General features: G+C 55.8%; 10 protein-coding genes and 1 non-coding gene across 11 annotated transcripts; 5 read left to right on the top strand and 6 right to left on the bottom strand.

Moving 5' to 3' along the window:
• Positions 1-321: 321 nt before the first annotated feature.
• BO97DRAFT_445468 (uncharacterized protein) lies at positions 322-919 on the top strand (the record flags this gene model as incomplete). The annotated part of the gene is made up of 2 exons (XM_025698551.1): positions 322-402; positions 500-919. The coding sequence occupies 2 exons, from the start codon at positions 322-324 to the stop codon at positions 788-790; spliced, it is 372 nt and encodes a 123-aa protein (XP_025548507.1). The 3' UTR covers positions 791-919.
• A 107-nt stretch (positions 920-1026) lies between these two features.
• Positions 1027-3568, bottom strand: BO97DRAFT_407720 (putative facilitated glucose transporter). The gene is made up of 9 exons (XM_025695691.1): positions 3344-3568; positions 2911-3287; positions 2222-2859; positions 2019-2176; positions 1877-1971; positions 1694-1827; positions 1576-1635; positions 1425-1517; positions 1027-1364 (listed from the first exon to the last, which is right to left on the bottom strand). The coding sequence occupies exons 1-9, from the start codon at positions 3464-3466 to the stop codon at positions 1198-1200; spliced, it is 1845 nt and encodes a 614-aa protein (XP_025548506.1). The 5' UTR covers positions 3467-3568; the 3' UTR covers positions 1027-1197.
• A 1427-nt stretch (positions 3569-4995) lies between these two features.
• On the top strand, positions 4996-5069 carry BO97DRAFT_t224. The gene has a single exon. It is a non-coding gene; the product is annotated as a tRNA-Val (tRNA).
• Positions 5070-5411: 342 nt separating this feature from the next.
• BO97DRAFT_436858 (mercuric reductase) lies at positions 5412-6872 on the bottom strand (the record flags this gene model as incomplete). The annotated part of the gene is made up of 1 exon (XM_025697815.1): positions 5412-6872. The coding sequence occupies one exon, from the start codon at positions 6870-6872 to the stop codon at positions 5412-5414; it is 1461 nt and encodes a 486-aa protein (XP_025548505.1).
• Positions 6873-7362: 490 nt separating this feature from the next.
• On the bottom strand, positions 7363-8317 carry BO97DRAFT_427413 (uncharacterized protein; the record flags this gene model as incomplete). Its single annotated transcript, XM_025697200.1, has 2 exons — positions 7363-7923; positions 8147-8317. The coding sequence occupies 2 exons, from the start codon at positions 8315-8317 to the stop codon at positions 7363-7365; spliced, it is 732 nt and encodes a 243-aa protein (XP_025548504.1).
• A 1787-nt stretch (positions 8318-10104) lies between these two features.
• On the top strand, positions 10105-12469 carry BO97DRAFT_458149 (FAD binding domain protein; the record flags this gene model as incomplete). The annotated part of the gene is made up of 5 exons (XM_025699221.1): positions 10105-10556; positions 10621-11120; positions 11187-11640; positions 11841-11988; positions 12035-12469. 5 exons carry the CDS (start codon positions 10105-10107, stop codon positions 12467-12469), a joined length of 1989 nt encoding a protein of 662 aa, XP_025548503.1.
• A 1139-nt stretch (positions 12470-13608) lies between these two features.
• On the bottom strand, positions 13609-14421 carry BO97DRAFT_472420 (uncharacterized protein; the record flags this gene model as incomplete). The annotated part of the gene is made up of 1 exon (XM_025700129.1): positions 13609-14421. The coding sequence occupies one exon, from the start codon at positions 14419-14421 to the stop codon at positions 13609-13611; it is 813 nt and encodes a 270-aa protein (XP_025548502.1).
• Positions 14422-15949: 1528 nt separating this feature from the next.
• BO97DRAFT_427410 (Zn(II)2Cys6 transcription factor) lies at positions 15950-17743 on the bottom strand (the record flags this gene model as incomplete). Its single annotated transcript, XM_025697199.1, has 4 exons — positions 15950-16798; positions 16860-17003; positions 17062-17634; positions 17684-17743. 4 exons carry the CDS (start codon positions 17741-17743, stop codon positions 15950-15952), a joined length of 1626 nt encoding a protein of 541 aa, XP_025548501.1.
• Positions 17744-18572: 829 nt separating this feature from the next.
• BO97DRAFT_351874 (uncharacterized protein) lies at positions 18573-19401 on the top strand (the record flags this gene model as incomplete). Its single annotated transcript, XM_025692003.1, has 3 exons — positions 18573-18817; positions 18871-19138; positions 19195-19401. 3 exons carry the CDS (start codon positions 18573-18575, stop codon positions 19399-19401), a joined length of 720 nt encoding a protein of 239 aa, XP_025548500.1.
• Positions 19402-19533: 132 nt separating this feature from the next.
• On the bottom strand, positions 19534-20694 carry BO97DRAFT_480000 (alpha/beta fold hydrolase; the record flags this gene model as incomplete). Its single annotated transcript, XM_025700725.1, has 2 exons — positions 19534-20394; positions 20683-20694. The coding sequence occupies 2 exons, from the start codon at positions 20692-20694 to the stop codon at positions 19873-19875; spliced, it is 534 nt and encodes a 177-aa protein (XP_025548499.1). The 3' UTR covers positions 19534-19872.
• A 505-nt stretch (positions 20695-21199) lies between these two features.
• Positions 21200-23149, top strand: BO97DRAFT_436853 (putative UDP-glucose,sterol transferase; the record flags this gene model as incomplete). The annotated part of the gene is made up of 4 exons (XM_025697814.1): positions 21200-21350; positions 21415-22048; positions 22096-22332; positions 22378-23149. The coding sequence occupies 4 exons, from the start codon at positions 21200-21202 to the stop codon at positions 23147-23149; spliced, it is 1794 nt and encodes a 597-aa protein (XP_025548498.1).
• Positions 23150-23574: the final 425 nt, after the last annotated feature.

Here is a 23574-nt window from a genome sequence, read left to right as displayed (position 1 = left end):
TCGTCTCAACGCTCTTCTCTCCAGCTTCCCACTCACCTCAATCCTTAACACCATTACCATAAGCTTCCTGGGGGAGAACCCCCAGACCCCCCTTTCTTTCAGCTTCCTGGCATCTTCAATTCTATACCAGAGCTATGCACTGCAATTCTTTAACCAGTAATATAGGTATTCCGGGGAAGAACCCCCAGACCCCCCTTCCTTTCACCCCCCTGTCAACCTCAACTCTATACCAAAGATACACACTGCAACCCTATTCCCAGCATAGAAGCTTCAGAAGAACCCTAACTAGACCCTCTTTCACCCAACTCACTCCGCAAGGAGATGATTATCATCGCCGCCAATCTGCGCAATAATCGACAAAAGCCCCGCCGACGAGATCTCAATCTGCTCCGAAAACTCCACGTTCGCGAGGCCAGGATCCTGCCCATATCCACCCTGCCCGACAGCCCCAGCCCCAGCCCCAGAGGCGGCCCCGCCAGCGACGCACTCTCCTCATCAGCGCACACCGGCCGCGACATGCCACCTCGGCAAGCAGGCCCTCGAGGTGCACGAGATTGTGGCGGCGAGCGCGGGGTGCGGAGTGTCGCCGGTGGTGCGGGTGGCGGAGGGCCAAGCGTGGATGATCAAGCGGGCGCTGGACGCGGGGGCGCACGGGATTTTGGTGCCGATGCTGGAGACGGCGGACGAGGCGCGGCGCTACACCGAGTCGGGCTTCCTGATGCCCTCCGCCATGACCGATATGATCGGGCTGAGCCAGGTGTTCCGGCAGGCTTTCGAGGGTTCAGTATAGAATGGCCCGAGGTGTCCTCATGCTTATAACTAGAAGAGCGTGCGTTACGGGGGAGAACCCCCGGCCCCCCCTTCTTTTCCAGCTTCCCAGTTACCTCAATCCAAATACTGGTTTAACAAGGAATTCCGGGGGAGAACCCCCGGACCCCCCTTCCTTTCAGCTTCCTGGATACTACGACCATATAGCAGACCACCTCACCAGCGCTAACTCTGATACCAACAGGGGATACCAGGAAGTTTGAAAAAAAAAGGGGGGTCCGGGGGTTCTCCCCCGGAACGCATCTCTCCATCAAGATTAAGTGAAATACGAAGGATGGAAGCATGTATATAACAACCACTCAATAACTCAACACAACATGCACCCAGTCCCACATCCCCCGTCCCTTCCCACATACCTCAATACAACGCTCACGAAACCTGCACACTCACATCCCTCTGCGCCCCCATCCCGGCGGTAGCAATAATAGGCGGCGGGCGCTCGATCTTCCGCCGGAAGATGTACCGCTTGATGAACCAGGGTAGCCACACCGTCAACTCGTGGTGGAGGAACTTCTTCGTTGGGACGGAGAATACCTCTGAACATTGTTAGCTCCCTGCGGGGTTTCTGGGGTGATGAGGGCAAAGGGAGGACTTACGATCGATTTCCTCGAGGGTCAGTTGCTTTGTCTCGCGGACGAAGCAGAAGATCATGAACCAGGCGATTAAGTTGAGTCCTGCATAGAAGCCGACTTTATTCAGGGTTAGTATTGGTGGTGACTGAGAGGAGGGGGTGGGGGGCGGGCTTACAGGCGCCTGTTGGTGTCATTACGCTTTGCATGCGTGGGAAGGTGAGACTTAGGATCCCGGCTGCAGGAGTTCACTGTTAGTTGTGTGTGCTGCTTGGATGAGGTGGGGAGGTGCGTACCGAAGGTGTTGTTGATGCACACGGCCCAGGCCATGCCCTGCTCACGCTGGATGGTCGGGAACACCTCGGCCGAGTACTGGAAGGCGACGGGGCCCTCGCCGAGGGAGTAGCAGATGGTGAACAGGTAGACGAATCTGGGGGGGTTAGTTGATTGCAGCCTCAACAGAAGACAAGGGGACATACAGCGCAACAGGCCCGATCTTCTCGCCCTTGGTGCCGTCGGTTTTCAGCAGCGACAAGCCGGCGGCCAGCAGGAAGATGCACATGAGCGGGAAGGTCTGAACAATTAGCCGGGAACGTAGCTTCGTATTGGGGACACACTCACGAGCAAAGTCAACGTGCGACGGCCCTTCGTGTCGATCAGGAACACCGTCGGGATGGTGAACACCACCTGGATGGCGCCGTAGCCCAGCGAGGCGTACAGCGCCTGCGTGGCGTCGTAGCCGGCTCTCTCGAAGATGGTCGAGCTGTAGAACGAGATGACTGGGACAGTGAGCGCAGATCAGGCAGCTAGGGCTGGAAACATACTGTTAATGCCGCACATCTGCTGCGCGATCATCACGGTCGAGGCACCGTAGTTGGCCCGTCGGATGCGCGGCACAGCGAAGCAGTCCCACATGCGCGAGAAATAGCCGGCCCCTCGTGCCTCGCGCAGCTCCTCCTCGTAGATCACGTACGAGTAGTAGTAGTCGCGGGCGGCGATGATCGGGTGGGCGCGCAGCCGCAGCATCGACCGGAAGCCCTGGGCGTAGCGGCCGTGCTTCATCAGCCAGCGCGGCGACTCGGGACAGAAGAAGATGCCCGCGCCCAAAATGAACGAGGGGATGAACGCCGACCCCAGCTGCAGTCGCCACGCGATGCGGCCCGTGTCTTTCACGATCACGTTCGCCGCGAACCCCAGGAAGATGCCCGCCACCACCCACAGCTGCCAGAACATCACCAGCGCCCCGCGGATGCGCGCCGGTGCCATCTCCGCCGAGTAGATAGGCACCGTCGCGTTCTTGGCCCCAATCCCAATGCCCATCACGAACCGTGCCGCGAACAGCCCCTGCCACGATTTGGCGAAGGCGGATCCGATGGGTGTGGCCGTTAGACAGCATGCCGTCACGAAGATCTCGCCGCGTCGGCCGAGGTAGTGGTTGAGCGGGTCGACGATGAAGGCGCCACTGAAGCACAGGTCAGTACGACAGGGAGTGGAGCAGGGGGGCGGCACTCACATCAACCCGGCAGTCAAGAAGATGATAGCATTAACTAAACCCAAAATCCATTCGTCACGGCCCTTACCCGCGATGTTGAATTCCTGTGGGTAGGACAGGTTGGCGCCGTTGGATCCCGTCTGATCCCATCCCTGCGTCGCGGCGCCCACCGCACACAGCGCGATCGAATACCAGAGCATGAACGGACCGTGCCATTTGTGGTCCCGCTCGTAGGCGAGCGCAGTCCGCTCCGGTCCGGTGAGCTCAGCGACCGCCTCGAATTGCTGAGGGTCCCGCGCGACCAGAGCGCCTCGAGCGAAAACGTCGGCGTGCTCCGACATACCGTGGGCTTCGGCGAACGCGCGAGCGTCGATTGCAACCTGCTCCGAGGATTTGCGCTGCAGGAGACAACAGTTAGGGTACGACTCAACCAAAGTCAGAAGGCGAGGCTCACCGTCAAGGGATTCTCGATCAGGTTGAGGGCAGGGCCACGAGCTGCATGAGACAGCTCGGGCTTGGAGATGGGGGCGATGTTCTCATCGTGGGCAATCACGCCCGTCGCCGTCTTCTCGTTCATGGTGATTGAGGCAGTCTAGGACGCGTGCGAGAGAGGATGGCTGTTGCAGATCTCTCCTGAAGAAAGCCCCATGGGGATGAAGAACAGAACGAGAAAAAAAAGTGGCTGCCGCACCGCATATAGGCAAGCCCCCGTGGGGTAGAAGGTATGGCGACAGGGCCTCAGCCTTGTCAGCACTAGTAGCCATTCGACTGATCATACGAGCAACTTGACAACAGGTTAGGGCTTGGCTGGCTGCAGGATTGGGCGACTTGTGGCTTTGCCGCTCCCCACTTCGGCGCTCAAAGCGTCTGGACTAAGTCTGTCTCTCCGCACATTCCCAGGAAATTCGGATATACCCCAGATCCCCAGATCGATTGTCGCTGGAACGTGGTCGACCACGATAGTACCACAAAGCCTCCCAAATCCCCAGGTTGAGCTGCCGAGCCCGATTGGCGGGTGAAAACAAGGGTCCTGCGCTCTGTAACAAAGGCCGGAGACAGATAGCGCAATCCCACCTCACCGACTGAGGGAATCCCCCAGGACCAAGACCGGCCCTAATTGTAGGTCGAATGATGTATGTGGCTGTTTGGGCAAAGGATATCCTGACCAAGTTGGCCGGTGCCTCAACAAGCCGATAGGCCTGGCCGGGAAGCTTTTTTGCGCAGTGCACCTCCAAGACGGGCGGCGGTTTTCGCCGTTTCGGTCAGGCCGACCCCACTGGCTAATAGCAACTGGAAGGTGACATGTACAAGTTACATCCGGGGTGACAGCAAGCAATCCTGAAGGATGTGGCAGCGAATCACTGTTTCGCACGGTCACTAGTCTCTGCCTTCGTCCAGTCGTTACCCTGGTTATTGCCTCAGTCCTGGTCACGGTGCGGGTGAACACATCCCGGTCGACGATGGCAAACACGATGGCTGACGGTCGGGATTGCAATTGTACTGTCGCTCCCCGACAGCGAACTTTTCCGTGGCTCGAAGTCAGCTTACACTAAACATATTGGACCATACCCGCCGTGATGCTGATCGGAGCGTCCGAGGAGGCCGGCTGCGAGCGTGGAGATGAGGGCAAGCGTGGTGTCACATGACCATACCCTTCTCTTTAGGATTCAAATTGAGTCGATCCAGCGAACTTTGGGCAAACTTTCAGGGGAACTGAATCCTGATCCTGTACGCGAATTTCCACCGCATTCTCCCTCGTTCCATCCTCCAAGTTTCGGACGGCTGGGGTTTGGCAGCAAACGCGGGGTGCGAGGGTCATTCGCCGCCGATCTTAGCGTCGGTCTCGCACATGGACTCGACGCTATCCAACTCAATTTCCCGCTAGTGTCTTGCTGGCCCTCAAAGGCAATTCGGTGGCGGCCGCCGCTCACTCGGCAATAGCCTTAACTTGACGGTCCCTCCGGCAGTAATCTTGTGCGGTCGGCTGACTGCCAGGGTTTTTGCTGGGATTGTAGGACTTGACAAGGTTCTGACATGTCGATCGGAAACCATTCAGTTATTTGTGCACGAACATAGAAACCTTAGTCAAACATGATAAGCATAAGCGGCCGGATGGTGTAGTTGGTTATCACGTATCGTTAACACCGATAAGGTCCTGGGATCGAGCCCCAGTCTGGTCATCGCTTTTTGCTTTCTTTGCCTGCTTGGCTCAAAGTGCTTTTTTGTTCTAGACAATCCACCCCAATGCAAAACCCTCCCAAATAAGGCATCCCGGGGGAGAACCCCCGGACCCCCCTTTCCTTTCAGCTTCCCAAGCACCTCAATTAATTCACTGGTTTCGTAAAGCCTTCCGGGGGAGAACCGCCAGACCCCCCTTCTTTACAGCTTCCCAGCACCTGACCCAACATGTATCAATAAAACAGCACACCCTCCAGACTACCATACGCAACCTATTGCCTCAACTCGTTCCGTCATATATCCGCCCACGGATATATAACAAGGCAGTTGGCAATATAACCCCCTCACTTCAAAAACCCCCACAGATTATTCAAGCACTCTGCCAAAGTCGGATGCGCAAACACAGCATCCCGCAATCGGTGGTAGGGCAACTCCCCCACCATCGCCATCTGCACAACACCCATCAGCTCTCCGCCCTCAACACCGAGACACGAGAACCCCAGGATGAGCCCGCTCTCCGCATCGACCACGGCCTTCATCGCGCCTCTGGTCTCGTCGATCTCTAAAGCGCGCGCCACATAGCTCATGGGCATCTGCGCCGTCAGGATCTGCTTGTCGGGATACCGCTCCCGCGCTTCGTGCTCGTGCAGTCCGACGTGCGCGAATTGGGGATCGGTGAAGGCCACGTACGGCACCAGCCGGTCGCGCGTGGACCGTCTCTGCGCGGCAGGGCGCGAGGGCAGGAGTGACGACCGGAGGATGCGGGAGTCGTCGTAGGAGATGTGCGTGAACGCAGGCAGGCCCTTGACGTCGCCGATGGCATAGATCGACGGCACGGAGGTCTCGAGATACTCGTTGGTGACGATATAGCCCTTGGCATCGGTGCTCACGCCCGCTGCGCCGAGATTCAAGCATTCGGTATTCGGCACGCGTCCAGCCGCGAAGAGGATATGCGTGGCGCCTTGCAGGACCCGGTCCCCTTGCTTGGTCCGCATCAGAACATCGAAAGCGCCATCGCTATTAGGTGACGACAAGATTCGAACTGGCGTCGTCTCAAGCAAAACCTCCACCCCCTCGTCCCTGAATACATCAAGCAACATATCCGCCAGGTCCTGATCCTCCCGCGGCAATAGTTGCATCCCGCGATGCAGCAGCGTCACCCGCGCCCCAAGCCGACGAAACAGCTGCCCAAACTCAACACCAATATACCCGCCCCCAACCACAACCAGATGGCGAGGAACCTCGCCCAGCTCCATAACAGAGGAGGAATCCAGCACCCTCTCCCCAGGAATCCTCTCTATACCCTCAACGACAGGAACAGCAGGTCGACACCCGGTGTTCACAACGACCGTATCCGCAGAAACAACCCTCACCCCGCCCTCCCGCATCGCAACAACCATCCTCTTCTCCCCCTCCCCCTCCCCATCCACAAACCTCGCCTCACCCATCAAAACCTCAACCCCCGCCTCCCTTAACCGCCGCTCACTTCCCGCCCGGAACGACGCTACGATCTCGCGCTTCCGCTGCCGCACCCTCAGCATATCGGTCGTCACAGCGTTATCGCCACTACCGCTCGAATGCACCCCGTACTCCGCTCCCCGTCGCACAAGATGCGCTACTCGCCCCGAGGCGATCATGGTTTTCGTGGGCGTGCATCCCTCGTTCACGCAGCAGCCGCCTAGATGCGCTCGCTCGATCAGCGCGGTCTTGTGCTTTGCTTCTGCGAGGGCCGTGGCGAGCGGGGTGCCGCCTTGGCCTGAGCCGATGATTATGGCGTCGTAGTGTGTTGGTTTGGGTGTTGTCATTGTTCTGGTGGATTGGGGTGGTTTGAGGGTGCAGTGGAGGCGGAGACGGGCGAAGGGGAGAGACATGTTCTTTATGATGTTGGGGTGCGGGGTAGACACTGATGGGATGATGGTTGCTTATGTATGACACATGAGGGGTTCGTATAGAACTCCAGCTCGTGTTCGTGTCCGGGGTAGTGGTGCATTGAGGGGGCTGGATTTGACGGTAAGGTAAGTAAGTTCCTTGGGACGGGTGCCGGATGCGGTAATGCGGGTATGCATGCATCTCGGTAGATACAGCTACACTTCAGCTTGACCAGAGAGTAGATATACCACGAGGGTTCGAAAACCCTTGAGCTGACATGCTCATGGGGGGAGAACCCTTCAAACCCCCCTTTCTTTCAGCTTCCAGGCACCTTATCTAAAATACTGGTTTACAAGACGTTCCGGGGGAGAACCCCCGGACCCCCCTTTCTTTCAGCCTCCTGACCACCTCAATCTCATACCAGTGCTATGTATGTCCCTTGGCCCCATACCTCCGCCGTATATCCTCCACCTCCTCCCCAGCATACAAATCCCGAAGAACCAACAACTTCTCCACGACACCAGCGTCCACGCGCGCTCCCCCAAGACCAAGCTCAACAAGCCGAACAGCCCGCAGGATAGCAGCAACAGGCTCGCCGTCCCAGAACTGCACCTTCGTCTCGCTTTTCCCCTCCCACAGGGTCTGATCGTCACCCTCGGAACCAGGTCCCCCCAATTCAACAAAGCAGTAAAGCGCTCCAACAACCCAAAAAGGCATCCTTCCCTCCTCGACCAAATGCACCTCGTAGTCCCGCTTCGAGGGCTTCTCGCTATCGATCTGGGCGGAGCGGGTAGCCGAGCGCTCGCGCAGCTCGAAAGCGATGAAGAAGTCGAGGTCTTGCGGGTAGAAGAGTTGGGGTTGGAGGTGGGGTTTGGTGGTTTCGGTGGCGCATTTTTTGCAGAGGGTTACCAGGGTTTGTGTTTTCAGGGATATGGCAACATTGGATTCGTGGGGGAGGGGAAGGGTGTATATATCCGGCGGGAGAGACTATTGTGTTTCTCTGGTTAGTTGGATTGCACTAGTCTGAGATTGAGGTGGCCAGGAAGCTGAAAGAAAGGGGGGTCCGGGGGTTCTCCCCCGGCTACTTTCTCTCTGGGTTTAAGATTGAGGTTCCAGGGAGTTGAAAGAAAGGGGGGTCCGGGGGTTCTCCCCCGGGACGCTTATTTCAGTGTTAAGGGTGGGCTGGGGGTAGGGTGGATGCGAGGCTTACCGTTGCGCTGTCTTCGGGGATGGGGTACAGCCAGGGCTGGTAGTCGTGGCCGCAGAGCCAGCAGGTTTGGCGTGCGCGGTTGCCGTCTGTTATTGGAGTGATGGCTTCGAGGGAGGTGGAGTGGTGGTCTTGTTTGGTTGTCTCGACCGTGTCGTATTTTGTGTTGGTCATTTTGATGGTGTGGTGTTTTTCGTATAGAGTTGGGATTGCGATACAAGGAGTGGGTCGGACGTTTTGTGGAGAAAATTGGATTTGAGTGACTGGTTGAGAGATGATGGATGATTCTTGGAAGTTGAAGAGTCGAGAAATGGATTGTGATGGGTGTTGATTTGCCGGCTTGAGTCATTTCAAGATGCAATGATGACGGTCGCCATCGCGAGTCTTGTTGATGTCGCGACGGTTACGTCGAGGTCAGTCGGTATACTCTTTGAAAAGGCCAGGCAGTTGACCCACAGGGAGCAATGATCAAGCCTAAGGCTGCTGTTTGGAAGAGACTGACATGGCTGAAGAGATTTCATGCGCTCCTGAAGACACGTCGTTCTCTCGTCAAGCCGAATGCGACACATCGCCGTATCCTTGAAGATGTTGTCCATCAGTGTAGACAACATTTGTCAATAGACCTGGCCGAACTGCCTAAGTCTAACATCATCTTCGCAGGCAACCAGGCTGTACTTATATTCATGATTGATGCCGGTAGCTGTGAGGTCATTACGAACCAAGGCCGGAATTCGATAGACTTCCGATCCTAGTGCAGAACGATTCTCATTGACGCTGCACCCGGTTGAACGATGGAACCAGAGATGTTTTCTGTTGAGTAGGGCACTTCCATGGTCTCTGGAGAGTATCTCTTACCCACATCGCAACCCCAAACTAGCGACGCCGTTCCTGAGGATTCGCGACGCGGGCTTGTTGTTTGCTAGGACTTCCACAGCTGCGGGTAAAGCGTCCCGGGGGAGAACCCCCGGACCCCCCTTTCTCTCAGCTTCCTGGCAACCTCAATCTATAACCAGAGTAAATCAGCCCGAGGAGGCCTTTCTTTCAATGCTACACTGATAAGAGGACTTCGGTCGCCAGGAAGCTGAAAGAAAAGGGGGATCCAGGGGTTCTCCCGGAACGCTCACTAATCTCAATTCGATTGAGCGTGCTGGGAAGCTGAGGGGCCAGGTACAAGGCCGTGACACTCCAGCCAGCACATTATCAGCTGTTGATCATGAGATACCAGCCGGCTAGGCGGGTTTACAATGCGGTGGCCGAGCTCAGATGTCCCGATTATGCGCAATGCATGTACCGGGAAGTCGTTGGGCGCGTCGCAATACAAACCGCGCTGCAGGCCCGGTCAAGGGCTGACAGCCGGGTTTGGAAGGACAGGGATATGCGGACTGTTTCTTGGCATCTGGTCTGGCGGTGACGCGGTTGCTGCTCGGTGTCTATACTTAGAATGCTGTTATCGTGGTGTATGTTGCTGTAGTTTTGTGTATGTTGTACTTGTTGTACTCGATGTACTTAATGTACCTGATGTACTTGATATACTCAATGTTCTAATTATACCTAGTGAACGTGTTGTACCTAGTATGTTTATTATACTTGTCATCCTAATTCTTTCGGTAGACTTGTTGTATAGTGTGCTTATTGCGCTTGCCATCCTCATGTATTGTATGTACAGTACTTGTCAAATTCTCACACCTATCTAGTACTGAATGTTAGACCGATGTGTGGTGTGTAACAAGAGACTTGTGGAAGGTCCCATTTTGACAAACGAAGTACCTGCAAACGAGGTACATGCAAGTAGCAGAAGAACCAGTACAACATGATCCCAACCAACATCTCATTCAAAGGCCAGTCAACAGTCGCCATCTGTATCAACCGAGGGTCTATGCGCGCGCTCCTGAGGTTCAAAACAAGGCTGTTCGCCCCCCGATCCCCTCCAGCGACAACCGTGGTCTTCTCCTGTGATCAAGATGAAGGTCGCGAGTATCATCAACGCCCTCCTGCTCTGCCAGTCTGCAGCAGCAGCAGCAGCAGGATCTAGCGGATCTCGCATTGCAGCTCCAGCAGCAACAACCGCGACAGCTTTCACACCGGGCGCGCCACCGCTATTCGCCGGCGAAACAGTGCAGCTCACAGACAACGTCCTTCGGAATCTCACAGCGAGTCTCCAACACGAGAATGTGTCGAGTCTCTTCGCCTTCGGCGATAAGCACCCCCCACCCCAGAGTCCAAGACAATGCAAGGCCATGCCCGGCGACGCGGCGTGGCCATCACCGTCAACATGGGAGCTATTTGCTCAGCTCCTGGGCGGAAGCCTCCTCCGCCCCGCCCCGCTGGCAGCACCGTGCTACGCAGACTGGCCGGAGTACGACAACGCAACATGCTACAAGCTGAGCATGAACTGGTTCAATTCGTCCATGCAGTAAGCCCATGCCCTCTTCCCCTCTCCCCCCTCTCCCCGAATCGCGCACACTAATCACCTAAAGCATCAACCACCCAACCTCAGTCATGAACCCCCTCTACACAGGCCGCAGCTGCATGGCCTTCGGCTTCAACTACACCTCCACCTGCACGGAGGGCGGGTACGCAACCTACGTCGTGAACGCGAGCAGCGTCGCGCAGATCCAACTAGCCGTCAACTTCGCACGCAACGCCAACCTCCGGCTGGTGGTCAAAAACACAGGCCACGATTTCAGCGGTAAGTCCGCCGGGAAGGGCGCGCTGTCGGTGTGGACGCATGCGCTGAATGACCGCGCGTTCTACCCGTCTTTCGCGGCGGATGGCGGGTACGTGGGCCCGGCGATTAAGCTGGGCGCTGGCGTGCAGGCTTTCGTGGCGTACGAGTTTGCGAAGCAAAATAACGTGACGGTTGTTGGCGGGGAGGGCGTCACTGTGGGTTTGGCTGGCGGGTATACCCTTGGCGGCGGGCATTCGCCGCTCAGCGGTCTGTATGGCATGGCAGCCGACCAGGTGCTGGCGTTGCAAGGTGAGCCTCTCTCTGGCACTCGTCGTGCTTCCTGTATTCTAGGAATTGGTTAACTGACATCCACAGTGGTGCTGGCCGACGGGCGGTTCATCACGGCGACCGCGACACAGCACCCAGACTTCTACTGGATGCTGTGCGGCGGCGGCGGCAGCACGATCGGCGTCGTGACCTCGATCACCGTAAAAGCCTACCCACGACTTCCAACGACGACTGTGACATTCAACTTCACCGTGGCCAGCGCGCCCGGCCCGGCCGCCTTCTGGGCTGGCGTGGAAGCGTACATCGACAACATCGAGCGACTCGTCGACGCAGGCACATACGCCTACTACGACCTGGGCGCGTCCAGCTTGCAGCGCGGCACCAACTACCCCGGCGACACGGACTACTACCTGCGCATCCAGTCACTGCTAGCGCCGAACATGACCATTCCCGAGACGCAGCGGCTGCTGCAGCCGTGGTTCGACACGCTCGATCGGCTGCATATCGCCTATACCCCGGTCTACCACCACGCTGACAACTTGTAAGTACAACCCTCACCCCCTATATAATAGATATTAGCGTTTCCGGGGGAGAACCCCCGGGCCCCCCTTTGTTTCAGCTCCCTGGCCACCTCAACTTTATACCCAGGATGGGCGTACCCGGGGGAAGACCCCCGGACCCCTTTCCTTCAACTCCCTGGCACCCTCAATCCTCCGCGAAAGAAAAGTACTAACTGACCAGCCACGACGCCTGGAAACCCGCCTTCCCGCAGGAATACATGGGCGGCGCAAACACGAAGATCGCGTCGCGGCTGCTGCCACGCCAGGCCTACCACGACGCAGGACTACGCCGACGGAACTTCCTCGCGCACAAAGACGCAGTGGCACAGGTACTTCCCCTTCCCCCCTTTATCCTTTTGGGAAAAAAACTAAAAGCAAAAGGGCTACTCAATAGCCGGCTTCCACCTAACAGGAAAAGGCAAAGCGGCCCCGCAGCCACCACGCAACGCCGTCCTCCCCGCCTGGCGAGACACGCTGACGCACGCGATCGTGGTCGCGCAGTGGAACTCGAGCGCCAGCTGGGCGGTCGTGAAAGAGAGGTCGCTGGGTCTAACGCGCTGGATGCAGGCGCTGCGCGACCTGGGCGACTCGGGCGTGTACATGAGCGAGGCGGACCTGCTTGAGCCGGCGCTGCAGGAGGCGTTCTACGGGGCCAATTACCCGCGGCTGTATGCGCTGAAGCAGCGGTATGATCCCTGGGGCGTCTTCTTTGCGCTCACGGCTGTCGGGGCCGAGGACTGGGTCGTCCGCGTGGAGGATCCGTTGCCGCTCTCGTGGAATAATAACGGGCGGTTGTGTCCCCGCGGCTAGCTAGTTAACCGGGGGAGAACCCCCGGACCCCCCTTTCTTTTCAGCTTCCTGGAACTTCACTTATGTTACTCTGGCGTTAGGTCAGTGTGTTTCTGGTATGTGTTGAGGTTTCCAGGAAGCTGAAGAAAAGGGGGGTCTGGGGGTTCTCCCCCGGAACGCTTATTCTGCCTGGTTATAAGGCTGAGGTGGCCAGGAAGTTAAAAAGATGGGGGTCCGGCGGTTCTTACCCGGAACGGTTAGGTACTGGGAATAAGAGAAGCATACCTGATGGCTGCTGAAGCGCAGGAACAGGTGTTTGAAAGTGTTGGTAGAATGTGATATGTCGAGTATTGGGAATTTTTAAATGGCGATTGTGTTGAGGGGAGTTTTCGTGCCTACTGCTAGGGGACTTTTTAGCTGGATAGCTGGTCTGTAGGAGATTGGCTGTGTTTTGTGTGAAGAGACTGAGAGAATGACTCCATCATGTTTATTTTTGAGTTCTACTCGTTCTGGAACAACGTCACTTCTAATTTACATGTCAGTGCTGTATTGTGATTCGTTGAGTCGTGTCCCCACATCTTAGAGAAAGTTTATTACAGCTAAAGAGGTAAGAAGCAGAGACATATTGCCTCATCTCATGCTTCTTCTGCCTTGATGCTCCAGGACCCATCCTCCGCTTGTTTATGCTAAGCGTATTGCCTGAGTGAAGTTCGACGGAGTAATGCTTGTGAATTCAGCACACCCTACAGCTCATCCCATGGCTCCGAGTAGCGGGCCCGAGTTGAGGCCAAACCATAAGATTGTCCTGCAAGTTGGTGCCGAGGCGCGGAAGGTTCACTAGGTCCGGTACCAGGTCTTTATCGCGTCTGTCCCGTTGCCTCGTCGGCGATCTGTCATCCTAATGATTGGAGAGGATGGATTGGGCATTTTGTACCAGGAATATGATGAGACGAGGGCGGCGAGAGATAGTATCGTTGAGGAGGAGTATCGTGGGTGTGCAATGTTGTTTGCCTCCCATGCACCCGTGTGGCAGCAAGGGTTAGCCACCCACTCCAAGCCCGCAGTGACTGCTTCCGACCAGCGCAAACAATCCACGAGAATTTTTTGAGTGTATGCGTGTTCCCATCGGTAAATGAAACGATAGAAACACTCGACAACTCTTAACTCAACATCGTCATCGACGAGTCCTGCTCCGGATCATAATTCACAAACGAGACCAGCCGTGAGAGCACCGCAAACTCGAACTTGAGCTTAATCGTGTAGAAGAACGTCTTCAGCGACACCTGGATGATATAGATGTCTAGATACTCCAGCACCAGCAACGAAATATCCATCAGAATGATCGCCGTATTGATGATGAGCAGCTGGTACATGATATGGGAGCGGCGCTTGCTGCGGTTCGGGTACATGTTCAACAGGCGCACGGTCTGGACGAGGAAGATAGCGGAGATGATGATCTCCTGCACAAAAAAGCCCGTCATCTGCAGCTTCTCCCAGATGACGTACAGGCCCATGTAGCGGGCGCCGTCGTTGGAGACGACGCCGTAGGAGAGCACGATCTGCGGGATCTGGAGAATGATCGCATCAATGACGATCATGGCGAGCACGCCGCGGAGGATAAGTTGGCTACGCACGACGAGGTGCAGCCGGGAGTACAGCACGACAGATTGACCGGTCACCATGATGGCCCATCCAAACGTCGTGAGAGTCACAGAGAGCCATATCGGCGCCAGCTTAAAGTATTTAAGCAGTAGGCCGAGTGATTGCGGGATGATGCCGAGGCCGGTCGAAATGAGGAGACTCCAGAAGTAGAGGCCGGCGTAACGGTGAAAGGTCAGAAATATCAACAAAATCAGCTCGCAGGCACTGTAGAGCGCGCAGCCGAGGAGAGTTGCGAGGGTGGCCTGGAGCGCGAAGCTGTCACCAGTGTAGTGGCCCGCAATTCCCTGGATCGGGGCAGTGTCGTTGGCCATGTTCGCAGGCGAGGGTCAATCAGGCAGTGACGGCGTGCTCACTCGAACAACATGGTAGATAGAAATAATATGTCGAGTAAAGGGACCGAAAAGGAGATGGGAGGAGGTGAAGAGGAAGAAGGAATGGGCAGAAATTGACCAAAGAGGTGGCTCTCAAGTCTACCGCTCAGGTGACCAGGCAGGATCCATGGACCAGCTCGGGAAAGAAGTGCGTGCAACCACCTTGCAACAATTTGTTTAAGTCTGTTGTCCATGGTCACGGGTGGCTGTGGGGAGGGTTGGACAAAAATCCGGGGCAGAGGAACCTAACCTTTAGTGTGCCGATCCATGCCGTCTCCAGTCAGATTCATTTCTCCTGCCCCGATCCTCCTCCGCATTCAGACCGCTGATCCCTGAAGGCCTCGGGCCCTTGCTGCTGCAACCCCAATTTTGGACTTGCCTAGCCAGTCCATTGTGAAGATAGCTAGCCGGTCAAGTGGTCCAGATACTGTGCAGTGGATCGGACAGCATGTCAAAAATTGGCGAGATAGTGTCATGCAGAAGAGCCGATCTCAAATGCTACTAATGCAGACCGTGATGCTTGGCAAACCTTAACCCATATTTTCTTGCTGGGGACCTTGCTTTCTTACAGGCATTCCTGTCATTGCCCGTTCTGGCAGTCCAAGTGAGAGTGAGTCGGGTCCGAAGGTTCCAAGTTGTGCTGTAACTCGGTTCCTCTTCATCGTTTGCATGGCTCATGGGATTGTGCCAAGCATTATAGAATTATCATTGGCTACAAAAGCGGTTAGACAACTTTCGGCTGGCATCCACTTGAGCCTGATTTACGAGGCACGAACACCACGCAATAAACAAGCAAAATCATGTGCACTCGACAATTCGTGAAGACGAGTATATCGGCATTCGACTGTCGCCGTGTGAGTGTGCAAGTAAAGTCGACGACTGTGCTCTCGGACTCTTCAGAATTTTTTAATCAACAGCCATCCATAGCACGCATCGCAAGAAGGTTCTGATAGCGCGAAAATCCATCCCTACTCAAGCAGAAGGAAGCGAGCCAAGAACCCACGGCAGCAACCCGAGCACCCCTTCATTTCTCCGGTGGCAAAACTGTATAGCAACAGCCCCCATCGCTGTAAATTGGCTGAATAACAGCACTACAGATCCACTGTCCCCTTGACTGCCCTGATGACCATCCTCATGGGTTCTATGGGCCCGTGGCTCGCTGACCTGTCAGTAATTCCGCAGCATCATTCTCCCGCACTAAAAAGATGTCCTCGTGGCGCGCTCCGAACTTTTTCACCAGGTACACCCCAGGCTCGGAAGTGCATGTCATCCCCGCACGGGCGGCCGTGGCGTGGTTGCCCTTGTTGAGGTAGGGCCTCTCATGCGCTGGGCTCATTTGACCCTCCACTCTGTGTACGGGCACGATAAGCTTACCTTTCATGCCTACGCCGTGTCACACACGGTGGGTGAAAAGGGTGCTGGTCTGACATTTCAGTTGAATCGAACATCTCAATAGCGTCCTCGCCAATCACGGTTCATTCTCGTAGAAGTTGGATAGCATCCCAGGTGCAAAAGGAATGCAACCATGGCCTGCGTCCTGCACATTATCAAGAGCCTGGAGTTCCTTCTTCAGCCAATTGAGAGATACTTCTCCAAGGAGGTATTCCGTCATAGCTAAGGCCTGTTGCACTCCTGTCCGTCGGCCAATCTCATCCAAGCGTTGCAGGATCCAGGCCTTCATGCGTGGTGTGCTTCCAACGCAATCCGAGGCAACAAAGAGCGTCCAGTGTAGACGAATCAGACCTGAGGCCTCAATCAGCGATGCAGTAGGCTGATTCGGGCCAAAGTAATAAGGGACACTGGCGCATATTTCCTCCGATAGCTGGCGGGTGATTGCCGCGCTCCGGCAAATGGTCGACCAATATTCATGGTTTTTGCCCCTGGATCGACGCAACAGCCGCTCACACACAGCGGCGATTAGTTCATGAATCACGATCCTCGTCATTCGGTAAGTATTCCATATCACGGCGACCCCCACTTCGGGGTACGTGTGATAAAAATGTCCGAAAACATGTTGAGCCGCAGGCTGATCCTTCCCGCCGGCGGCTGCGTCGAGCACCGTGTATTGCCAGCACTGGTCGATTGTCAAGGCCCACGCAGCTAGCAAGGCATCCAACTGCAGTGCTTCTTGTACGATAGCTATGGGGGACTTCTCTGCTTTGCGGCCGATTTGGGCAAACAAATCACTGACCTGGGCAAGATACTTGAAGAACGGTTCCGTTGAGGACAGCTGCGGGCTTCGCATGCCAATTGTCTCCTCTGACAAGGCCACAAGCCATGCAGGAGTGGGATTTTTGCGATAAAGATTGCTCAAAGTCTGCAAAATGAGGTGGTGGTCAGCATCATTATCAGTGACCCAGGGCCGTCGATGGACCTACGTATTGGCCGCGCAATTGCATGAACAGGTCGAATCCAACGGGGCGCTGCAGCTGCTCCGGGCCCCGTAGCCTGATGAGGGCCATCGCTCCTTCAATATGATCTACCCAGCGTACCATAAGGGCGCGACTTTGACAGGTGATTATCTGGGAATCCTGAGATCAGCTAGTGACAAAGTAGGCTGACCTTAGCGCGAACACTCACTTCATAGAGTCCCAATATAAGAACAGCAGCGAGTGTGGCGTCGGACTTTGCTGTGGCAGTGTCTTGTAATGCAGTGTTTGTCTTTGACAGTGCTGTAGTATAATTTTGGCGCGCTTCACGAATGAGCTGGGGGCTGCTGTGAATGTTACCTAGCGCTGCCAGACCCATAGCATTGATAGACGCCATAATGGCAGGGCTTGACTCTTGTCGTAACAAGGACGGTAAGAATGACAGGTGCCCTGAGACTGAACGGTCGGCGGGACCCACATGATAGGTGAGGACGTAAGCGATTCCTTGATCGGCGATTGGAGTCGAGACTGACTGCAGCATAAGCGCAGTGGCAGCGGGGCGTCTGTCCGCAGAGCATTCCGCATCGGAGGGTGACACAGGATTTGACTGCTTTCTCGAAGAGAAAGAGTTGATGCATTCAGGTTGCCATTGTAGACGGCGATGAGCTTTTCCGACGACTTCGGCAGTCTGATCGTGGAAGCTAAGGGCCGCTAGATCCCGATATCCGGAGCAGACGCGCTTAGCTCTGAGGCAGGATGAACACGAGGGCCGTTTCTGGTTGCACTGGGAGATCTTAGCACTGCTGGGAAGGTAGAGTGTGTCATGGGTATACCTTAAGGCGGCGGCTTCGACACCAGGCACAGGCCGCACTGGGTTTCCCGCGATAAACCATCACGCAGTCGAACGGCTTTCTTAACTTGGCAATCACCTCGGGGCTCTAGAAGTAAGCAAGAACAGTCTCATAGCGAGGAATGATTATTATGAATGAGAGAAGAAGTGGGACGAAGGAGCCATGGCGAGAAGGGAAGATCAAAGAGAAAACTTAACTTGGAAGAGTCATTGCGGCGCCCGCGTCAGCGGTCCTTCCATAGGGGGAAATGTCGAACTGCTTACCTGATCAGGACTAGTGCACACTAAGCCTTCCTCCCGCCGGGGCGGGCCCATGCGAAGCCTTTGGTGCATCAAATGAACTCCGCTTAGGCAACCATCGATCTGAATACCTTTCTTGGCTCTACAACTCTTTATCATGGATTGGAACGCTCCTGACTCGGTCTGCTTCCATAATGCCACTGAGGTGACCGTGGCTGTGCTTTATACTTCACTTCGGGGCTGAACGTGGCTGATCAAGCTTTTCGACTGGTTCAGCTGCTGAGTACGTGCAAATTTGCCAGTCAAACGGCTGTCGCGACCAAGCCACTCAGCAAAATGGATCAACTAGATTCCCGCGCTGGATACCCAAGGAGGTATCTGCGATTATCTCTAAGGCTCTGGTCCAAAACAGGCTGCCTCAGCTCAGATGAGAGGTTTCTCGGTTGATAAGAGCAGCTCAATCACATTCCGGATCTCAGCTCTTCGGAATTTTCATTATACATCTATTCTTACTTCAACAGCCTCGTCCACTTTTCATCTTCGCAATCTCTATAGGCCTTTCCTCCATTCTAATCTCTCCTGCGTCGTCTACTTCACTTCCCCGATCCACTAAGATTTTCCTTCACATCACAATGAACGGCATCTTCATCGCAGACCTGGTCTTTTACCTCATCCTTCTTCACCCAGTTCTCTACATCCTTTGGACCCGCCGTGCAGGCGGGCTTCTGGCATGGTACTACCTAAGTATCTTCTGCGTCGCCCGTATCGTGGGCGGTGCGATGGGAGTACACAATAGCCAGAGTCTTGCGGCAAATATCCTTGTCGGCGTGGGCATCTCGCCGCTCATCCTAGCCATCGATGGCTTACTTCATGAAGCGTACGTTATACCCGACCCCACAACAGTTCCTGGACTCACAGCCCTTTTGGCAGCCGCTTCTATCGTAAGCCCGGCAGACAGTGGCTAGGTTGGGCCGTGGTGACTCTAGCGACAGCGATAATGGGAGCAGCCCTCGCGCTCGCTATCACAGGCGCCTTGGACATCTATAAGGGTCACCCCAAGCTGGACAGCCTCGATCATTGGATTACTGGCACGGGGCTGATGCTCTTGGTCTGGGGATTGGAGGTGATCTGGGCGTGTGTGCTGCTTCTTCCCGCGCAGCGACGGAAGGATGGCTTCTCGTTTCAGATTGGCACCACGGTATGTTTGCACATCTGTTTCAATATTGTGGTCTGCTAACGAGATCGTGGCACTAGCTGTTACAAGGAGGGTTTCTAGTCTTGCTTTTCGTGGGGATTCGGGTTATTTACCAGTTGATTGCGGTTTGCACGCAGCGCAAAGATCTCAGCTCCAGTACCGGCAGTATGGCGGTGCGGGTGGTTCTGGTGTTCCTGCCTGAAGCATTTACGGTTCTGTCAATGGCGCTTGTTGGGATCCAGACGAGGAATGCCCACCGGAGTTAGTTTCAATCTTGACTGTCAATCAAGAGTACGGGATCAATGTTGATGTCGCTGGGCATCGCTTGCTTGCATGACTTTTGAGGTTTTATATGTCGACCGGAGTTAAGACTACACTGTCTTGGAAATCTCCAATATATCTATCATAATCTTGAACTTCTACACGCCAGTCGTGCGTTTCATAAAACCCACAATCCGACCGAACATCTCCACCGGGTTCGAATACATCGGGAAGTGTCCACTCTGAGAAATCTTAGCCAAAGCGACCCCGTGCTCCCGCAAGTGCCCAGATACGGCAAGTCGCGGTTCAGTTCACTATATATAAGCATCAACGGACACTTCAGCGCCAGAAAGCTGTCCAGCAGATCGCCTGCATCGGACAGCTCCACCATAGGTTTGAAGATAGGCTCAATAGCAGGCGGACGGACGCGCCCGTGCAGCGGCGACGCGTACAAGGCGTTCGAATACGCGGGGCTGTCACGGATGCGCTTGATGAAGAGCTCGAGGAATTCCTCCGAGGCGGAAGCCCAGGTGGGTGAAGATCTGGCGGCTGAGGAAACAGTCTTCCGGGGCGAGGTTGCCCTTGATATCGACGAAGCTGATGATGCGGTCCGGGTATTTATCGGCCAGTATCAGGGCCGTGAGTCCGCCCATTGAGTGGCCGATGAGATGGAGGCGGTCGATGCGATAGTGTTGCAGGACTGCCTCGGCGGTGGCGACCATGAATGCAATGGTGGCTTTGGTCGGATCAGCGGCCATGGTGGCAGCGCACCCGGGCGCATCGTAGGCGATGAACGTGTGGTCTTTCAGCGATCGCTGGAAGACTAGATCGTGCAGCTCTTCCTTGCAGGGCCGAAGCCGTGGAGCCACAGGATAGCGGGTCTGGGGCCGCGCCGGATCAGCGCGGATATCTGCTGAGAGGTCCCCTCCACCGTCAGTGGGAGTCTTTCGTAGTCGGGTGTCTCGGAATCCATTGGGCGGGGTCTGTCTTGCTATGGTCTATGGCATGGTGCTAGAGGCGGAATTACCTATATATATTGTATGTTCTCGGGTGACGGCCTCGATTCTCTGACGGGGCTGTATACATAAGTATAGGGCTGATCGGCGAGGCACGCGCCGGTTGAAAGTTCATAACCGACGGGGTTTACTCAGCGGTTAGCAGCATACTCTTGGACTGATCTCATCTTGCAGCATTGATTGTAATGACAGAAGCAAGGATTCCAGCAAGCACAGCCTGGGATGTATGTAGCACTCATTTGTTGAGGTGCTTCTCTGGCTGCAACCCACGTGACTTGACATCATGTCACATGGCCTCACATGATATCATCGTTTGGTGGCTTTCAAGCGGGAAAAGCTGGAATGACCAAACCACCATCAGGATTCCCACGACCCGGGATCCCATGTGCCATATCCCCGAGCTTAATCGGTCTCGGAAGCGAGGCTAGGGCTGTCGCGCTTTCGGAGAGCGACCGAACAGCGACTGAAAAGATGACTATAGATTAGACGCCGAGGATCAACTGGGGGAGGCCGACCCACCGGTTCCTTGTTGGTCAGTCAATCATTCGTCCCCGACCTCGGATCGCCGATGATGTTCCATGAAGCAATGGGCCCTGATGGCGTCACTGCCCATACTCACTCTTCCACTTTTGTGTCTTGCGACCGACAGTGACACTTTTCTCTCCCTCTCCAACTTTTTTTTTTTTGCCTGAACAGTCACATTATTGTCACCCTCAATCATTATAATTGAGTCCATTTCTACCCAACCTCATCCCTACATGGTCCGTTCCGTCCGTCACCAGCATCCATGCCGTCCCCGTCCGACAATGGCCCAACAGCAGACGACTGGCCCGAGGAGCAGTTCGCCCACGACGAGCCCTCCGCCAGCCGCCATGGTCGGACCAACCGGCGCGCTCACTATCATGAAAAGGGTCTAAACACCGGTGTTCGTATTATGGGTGCGTGTCCCCTCCCTCACTTCTAATCTGTTTCAATTGCTGACGATCGTCCCACATTGTCCAGACGATGGCCGTCTCGATATCAAATTCCGCGACCGCAAACCCTGGGTCACCAAGATCCTCCAACACCTGCAGTCCCAACCACACGATCCAGGTAAAGGTAAGAATGAGTTCTGTGTGATGGCGGGCGATGATCTGGGGGAGGGTCACAAATGCCCTCTCAAACTCAACATCGTGGTCCAGGTCGTCGGCTCCCGTGGGGATGTGCAACCGTTCATCGCACTGGGTAAGGTGCTCAAGGCCCACGGCCATCGCGTTCGTCTCGCGACCCACCTTGCCTTTCGCGAAGTTATCGAAGATGAGGGCCTGGAGTTCTTCAACATTGGGGGCGATCCCGCGGAGCTGATGGCATTTATGGTCAAGAACCCGGGGTTGATGCCCCATATGAGTACGATACGAAGCGGCGCGATCCGACGGCGCCGACGGGAGATGAAGGCTATATTCTCGGGCTGCTGGCGGTCGTGCTGGGAGACCGGCGACGGGACGGGCATGCACCATATCCCCGACGACCCGTGGAGTGAGACGGGGGATTACCGCACCAAACCGTTTGTCGCAGATGCGATTATTGCCAATCCGCCCAGCTTTGCGCACTTTAGTTGTGCGGAGAAACTAGGCATTCCATTGAACATGATGTTCACGTAGGTGCTCTGGCCTCAGTCACAGATTTCGAGACTGACAGCGTTAGAATGCCGTGGTCGGCCACACAGGCGTTTCCTCATCCGCTAGCGACAGTGCGGTCGCAAAATACGAAACCGTCTGCAGCAAACTTCGCATCGTATGCGATCGTGGAAATTATGATGTGGGAGGGTCTGGGAGACTTGATCAACAAATTTCGCAAGCGAGAGCTGGGTCTAGATCCGTTGGATGCGATACGAGCGCCAAGTATATCACATCAATTGCAGATCCCGTTCACATATCTTTGGTAAGACATATGTCTTCAGTGTGTGACGTTTACTGATAGCTGTAGGTCGCCAGCTCTTCTCCCCAAGCCCTCCGACTGGGCTGACAACATCGATGTCGTGGGATTCTCGTTCCTCTCCTCGGGCGCCGACTACAAACCCCCAGACGATCTAGCCAAATTTCTCAAAGCCGGTCCCCCTCCCATATACATTGGCTTCGGCTCGATCGTCGTCGACAACCCTGGCTCACTGACCAAGATCGTCTTCGAAGCGATCAAAGCGAGCGGCCAAAGGGCCATCGTCAACAAGGGCTGGGGGAATATCGGGGCGGATGAGAAGGACATCCCAGACAATATCCTGATGATCAGCAAGGCTCCACATGACTGGCTGTTCCAGCACGTCTCCTGCGTTGTGCACCATGGCGGAGCCGGAACCACCGCCGCCGGTCTTGTGCTGGGCTGTCCCACGGTCGTGATCCCGTTCTTCGGCGACCAGCCCTTCTGGGGTTCCATCGTCGCCCGTGCTGGCGCGGGCCCACAGCCGGTTCCTTACAAGCAGTTGACGACGGAGAAGCTCACGGAGGCGATCGAGTTCGCTCTGAAGCCATCCACGAAGGAAAAGGCAAAGGAACTCGGAGAACAGATGCGCACGGAGCAGGGCGTGCGGAATGCAGCCGTGAGCTTCTACCAGCATCTCGACTTGAAGAGTCTGCAGTGCTCTATATGCCCGCACCTCCCGGCCGTGTGGTGGGTGCGGCATTCGCATATCAAACTAAGCACATTCGCCGCGGCAGTGCTGGTAGAGACAGGTCTGATCGACCCACGCAACGTGGTCTTGTGAGTCACTCTGCGAAACGTCGCATGCACGTTCCAAGCTGACCCCATAGATACCGGTCGATCGAATACGACACGAACCGCGACCCGCGCGGCCCTCTAACCGCCGGCGCAGAAGTCCTGTACGGGATCGTCTCGGGGTTCGTCAGCGGCATCGTGGACGTTCCCAGCGGCGTCGCGACGATGTTCTCCATGAACCAGGAGCGACGGCACCGTCGCAGGAGGGAGTGGAAGGAGGCGCGTCACCCGTCGCACTTCGACGGCGCCTCATCCCTGCACCGACGCACAAAGTCGTCCCTTGACTCGGGAGTAGGAGATGACAGCCACCTCAGCCACCGCGACCTACAGAGCATGCGCGATGAAGCCAACCGGCCCACCGACAACCGCTCCTGTTCCTCCTCCTCCTCCTCCTCCTCCTCCTCCTCCTCCTCC

The sequence above is a fragment of the Aspergillus homomorphus genome (assembly GCF_003184865.1).
Source record: "Aspergillus homomorphus CBS 101889 unplaced genomic scaffold BO97scaffold_38, whole genome shotgun sequence".
NCBI lineage: Eukaryota > Fungi > Ascomycota > Eurotiomycetes > Eurotiales > Aspergillaceae > Aspergillus > Aspergillus homomorphus.
This window is presented reverse-complemented; position numbering and strand designations above follow the sequence as displayed.